At 48.1% G+C, this 5452-nt stretch overlaps 1 protein-coding gene across 1 annotated transcript; it reads left to right on the top strand.

Annotated features, from left to right (window-relative positions):
• Positions 1 to 317: 317 nt before the first annotated feature.
• LOC140220332 (uncharacterized) lies at positions 318 to 2405 on the top strand. Its single transcript, XM_072290352.1, has one exon. The coding sequence runs from the start codon at positions 318 to 320 to the stop codon at positions 2403 to 2405; it is 2088 nt and encodes a 695-aa protein (XP_072146453.1).
• Positions 2406 to 5452: the final 3047 nt, after the last annotated feature.

Here is a 5452-nt window from a genome sequence, read left to right on the forward strand (position 1 = left end):
GTTGAAAGACTTTAATCTTTAGCTATGTTGTTGCTGCAGAGCTACTGATCGAGCTAGCTAGCTCCCTTAACATCATTAAGAGCTCTGGCTAAGTGTGCATCAACCACCACCGGATGTGGTTCGACAGAGTCCCCGCCCCCGGATCAACCACCACGCACCAAGCTATGCTTTTTCTTGAGCTCTATATATACGACCTCAGGGCTCTCCGGGACTCCAAACTGTGTACTCTCTTCACTAGAGTGAGGTAGAGAACTAGGCTCGCCCACTCCACCGCCATGGTTTTGGCACCGAGTCCCCAACCAAGCGACGATTCGCCCATGCGGCATTGTGCCGACGATAATACAGATGTTGTGGAAGCTTTTGTGTACCTGGCCGTTGTGGCCATGTTCCTCTTGCATATACTTGGTCCGTTACGCCGGCCGTTGAGCCACGGCCTCCTCCATCATATCGTGATGGGAGTCTACACTCTCTCCTACCCTTTGGTGGGCTACACCATTGGGCGGATGCAGTCTTCCGATATCTACTACATGGACTTCACCGTGTGGGCTGTGTTCCTGCTTCTGCTCCTCAGCAGCACGGACAGCCTCACGGCTTGCCGCCTCAACGACATCAACAGCTGGAAGAGCATCTACGTCAAACAACTCTTTAAAGGTGTCTTGCTGGTGTATATCATTATATTGTTTGCCTTTGACTTCGAGCAGCAGGACGATGCGCACTACCTGTGGTACCCGCTCTCGGCCATCCTGTTTGTTATCATCCTCAAGTCATATGTGATGATAGCATCCATGAGGATGGTGAGCAAGTCCTACCTCGGCAAGAACATGAGGGTGATCACCGAATACATGCGGTATAAGGTGGTGCCCTTCGATCCAGTGACCATGGAAGGCTGCCGGTACATGGTCGCTGGAGAGAAACACTGCATCAACCGGCGTGGACGCACACCATGGTACGAGCAGGAAGACTTGAAGGTTACCACCGTGGACCAGATCTGGCAGTGCAAGGGGAATCTGCTCACCGATGATCGGGGTAATGCGCTCAAGGACTTGTGCCTCTCTATGGCACTCTCAAAGATGCTCAACCGAAGGTTTGATGGGTTCAAGCTCTCTAAGGCAGAGCTTCAGAAAACCCATGACTTCGTCTTCAAAGGCCTTCTCGCCGGGGACGAGCCACATCTGCGGGCCTTCAGGGTTATTGAGGAGGAGCTTGTTTTTGTCCATGACATGTATTACACAAGGTACTCTTACCTTTACCAAAAGGGTAAATACCTGGCTCTCTGTCTGCCTGTCATCATGATTGCCCTATGCTCGTGGCTCACAGTAGCCTGCCTGGACGTCAAGTATCAGGACGACCGTTATCGCAGTAATCATGGCAAGCGCAGTCTGATGTCTGAAACCATAGTCATAATGGTTGTCTTGGCATTCCTGGAGGTATACCAGCTGTACCTGTACATAGCCTCAGGTTGGTTTAAGGTGGCACTGATACGGAGCTACGTCGCCGCACCTTATTTCCAAACAAGCTGTTTCTCCGAGATGATCATACGTCTTCTCTTGATGTTGAAGGCGTTTCGCCCATGGAAGGGCAGACTTGGGCAGTACTGTTTCCTGGAAAATCTTGGCCGCAGAAGTAAGCTTATGAGTTGTCTCCATTATGGTACACTGGGCTTGCTGGACAAGGCCATGAAGGGAAGCAAGAATTCAGTGAAGCTGTCCGAAGATGTGAAGAAAGCCATCATTGATTCCCTACTAGCAAGCAATGGAGTCCTGACGAACGGCGTAACATCGCTGCAAAAGAATGGCGTCCATGGCCTCTCATGGGCATGTGATGCTAATGCTACCGTCGGAGCGGTGACTCGCACCATTCTTGTCTGGCACATTGCTACAACACTGAGTGAGCACCAGCTGGATAAACAAGGCAAAAAAGCAAAGGCGGTTAGAACAGCCTCCACTTTATCGAAGTACTGCATGCATCTGCTTGCTTTCGCACCTGACCTCTTACCTGACCACCACTCTATATCGGAAGCCATACTTGATCAGTCAATTGATAAAGAAGGCGACCAATGGCAGCGACTAGGCGGGCTACTCGAAGGGGCCAATGATTTGGAGAGCAGGTGTAAGAAACTATTGAAGATTAGCACCAATGACGGTAATGACGATGAAGCTCCGCTTCTTGCAAAGGGCGCTCAGCTTGCAAGGCAGATTGAAGGCATACAAGACTCGAAATTGCGGTGGAAGGTCCTCTCTGATTTCTGGGCGGAGATGATGCTGTATATCTCACCGTCTGATGATGCCCGGGTGCACCTGGAAGTTCTTCCAAAAGGAGGGGAGTTCATCACGCACATTTGGGCGCTGCTCACGCATGCCGGTGTGCTGAAGCGAGGCCCTACAGAGCCAAAGCATGTTGTGTGACCTCTGCAACAAGTGCACACGTAGCAGTCCTTATATATATCTAGTGCTTGTAACATTCCATGTTGGGTCTGTATCTGTATCCATGTCGTGTGTCTGTATCTCTTTTCATGTGGTGTCTGTTGTCGGATTTTGGTCAGGGTCGGAGTATGTAATTACCGCAAGTTTGCTTAAGAAGAGTGTGACACCCGACCCAATTTGGTTGGCCCAGTGTGGCCCATGAGTACAGGTGCGCATGTTTAGTACCACATTGCTAGTTTATCAAGGGTGGAGCCAACTTATAAGCCTTCGTCAACCAGCCATAGCACCTTTAGGTTAACCCTTTTACATGAAGCGAGGACGAAAGTGTAAACAGAGTACTATGTATACGCGTGCCCGCCCCTCAGAAGGGATGGGCGGTGCGGCTTTGGAGGATGGGGTGTTACAAAGAGTGCATGTTCAGGTTGTTGGACGTGCGTGCGTCTTAGGTGGTCATTACTATAGTCATTACGATTGCTAGTATTATGTTGCAAAAATATAGGGAAAGAATTACTATAGTCATTACAACCGAAACTAAAGCCCCCTCTTTAGTCCCGGTTATCATCAATACCAACCAGGACTAAAGCTCCACCCCATTTTAGCCTAATGTGGCGCCTCCCCCTTAGTCACGAGCAAACTTTAAACCGGGATAAAAGGGGGCGCATGGAAGGTGAGTCCTTTACTAGTGGACGCCAATTGCCACCTTTTTTCATAGTGAAAAACTTGCTGTCTCGGGCAGCTATCTACTAGTGCACACCCGTGATATGAGGTGGAAACACAAAGAACAACACACAATTGTCCCCCGATGCAGCTTTCTTCCCCAAATGGACTGGAAAAGGTCACAATAGCTATGCAACACTAGTAAGGTCAGCAAAGCATCTGAGTGCTCGTGTGTTATAATTCCATCTAGAACTTGTTTATGATTCCATGTCTGAAGGGAATTTTAGCATGTTCCTTTCGTACCCACTTGCAACTTTAGCACAACTTGCAAGACCTTGAGCCTATGCATCATGTGATAGAATGATCACTTTATAACCAAACTGAAATTTGATACATTGACCTCACAGAAGTCTACACCTAATCCTGAGACTGAATGGACTTAATCTTTAATTAACTACCTCTTTACACCTTTGTTCACTGTGCCATGGGCCAGTACTTCACTACTACAAAACTAAACATCAGAAACAATTAACTCATCACCCACAATTAATGTTGCCAGGTCAAGCACCAGGTCGTGCATAGTGTACGCCATATGATCTCCCGAAGTCTGAAAATCACGAGATTTGTCAAGATCTCATGATATCATATGTGGAGGCTGCGTAAAAAATTGAGAAGGTTTCACACAACTTGTTACGTATGATGCTGTTGGCGCTAGAAATCGGTCAACCGAATCCTCAGCATCTGACACACGACCCGGGAGAATCTGCTTAACTCCTGTTCGGGTGATTGCCCTGGTGCGGTTCGCGCGGCGTGCCAGCCAATCTGACCTGTTGATTGGCAAGGAAGAATACGTGTCAGGTCCAGAAATCGCGATCGGCTAAGTTTCCGATCTCGAGAAAGCTTATCAGCGAATCGGCCGATTTTGCCGTAATAAACAAATCGGCTATAGGGCAGCCGATCACTGTAGCCTTGTAGAAAGAAAACTGCTGGAGTAATCGGCACAATGCTAGGGTAACGACACTAGGAATAGATCTAATCGGCAATATATAAAATAGCAGAACGTAAGGAAAGCCGAGACTACGATTCCTAGCTGGATAACTGGTGATAAGACTAGAAAGACAGGTAAAACCTATAATTCTAATAAATATCAATAACTAGTGAATAAATCTAAACGAAACAACAGCGATGCGCCCGAAGTTAAAGCTTAGGATTTACTCGATAAGCGGAACTTACAAGATCGGCCGGAGATCAAGTTGATGCAGCCCTGCCAACCCGTACGAACTCGTGAAAAGAGAAAGTATTTGGCGAAGTCGCCTGCTTGAAAGTAAGTGCGAGGAAAAAGTAGTTGGTTGTATTGATTTGTTGATGATTACAGATTTACAAAGGTAGCTATTTATAGCCCCGTACAGATGACTTCTTAACCGACTAGAATTCTATCCCTAATTCAAACAGAAAACGAATATTTACAAACACGATTTGTGCTAGGTTGGTTACTCTATGCTTCATGGGCTGATCTCCCCCTTATCCTTTTATTCCTTTCCAAGCCCATACAGGCCCAATTAAGCCAAGCTCCTAATCGGCCGAATCCTTATCGGCAGAAGGCAACCGATTGGGACCCCAGCCCGTTCGAATCCGAAGCGAGACAGAAGTCACCGGCCGATCTCGCACTGTACCACCATTCGACCGATTCCCAACTGTGCTTCTCCGATTCCCTCTCTTCTTGGCGCCGATTTTACTAGTGACGAAATCTGGCGTCAACACATGCCCCCCAGCTTCGGAGTAAAACATAGTTTTTCACTTCGAAATTCTTTATAACCTCCCCTCCGAAACAGCCGCAATGAAAATATCCTTCCGTTTCGCGGTCTTCCAGCTGATGATTACAACCTTTTTGAAACGGGCGCCCACGACAACCACTACTCCCGAAAAACTCGAAACGCCGGCGCGGTAAAAATTCCATTTTTACCCTCCTTCAGGCATCCTTTAAATAGCGCTTCACCCCGCACTTCATCTTCAAGCTCACGTCTCTCTTTCCCAGCGCGCGCGCCCTCTTCTTTCTTCAGCATCTTTCCCTCGCCGCCGAAGCCTTCTAGCCCCATCCTCCTGTTACTTTTCCCTTCTCCTCCAATGGCGGCTCCTTCCGGCAACTCTCCAGCGCAGAAGAAGGAGCTTCATCGGAGATCCCAATGGCGATCCCTATCACGGCCTCATCGTCTGTATCTGCACCGGCGACCACGCCGACCACACAGAACTTCATCCCAGAGGTTAATACCGAATCCTTCTTCTATCGGCAATGTATTTACTTTAGATCTGTTTCTTACTTTTTTTACACCCCCCTTTCCTTTTTTAGGCAGTTAGGCATCGCATTACCATCC

This window comes from Setaria viridis, chromosome 8 (assembly GCF_005286985.2).
Source record: "Setaria viridis chromosome 8, Setaria_viridis_v4.0, whole genome shotgun sequence".
Lineage (NCBI taxonomy): Eukaryota > Viridiplantae > Streptophyta > Magnoliopsida > Poales > Poaceae > Setaria > Setaria viridis.

Coding starts and splice junctions, on each gene's coding strand:
- LOC140220332 (XM_072290352.1), top strand. CDS start 318: ATGCGGCATTGTGCCGACGATAATACAGATGTTGTGGAAGCTTTTGTG.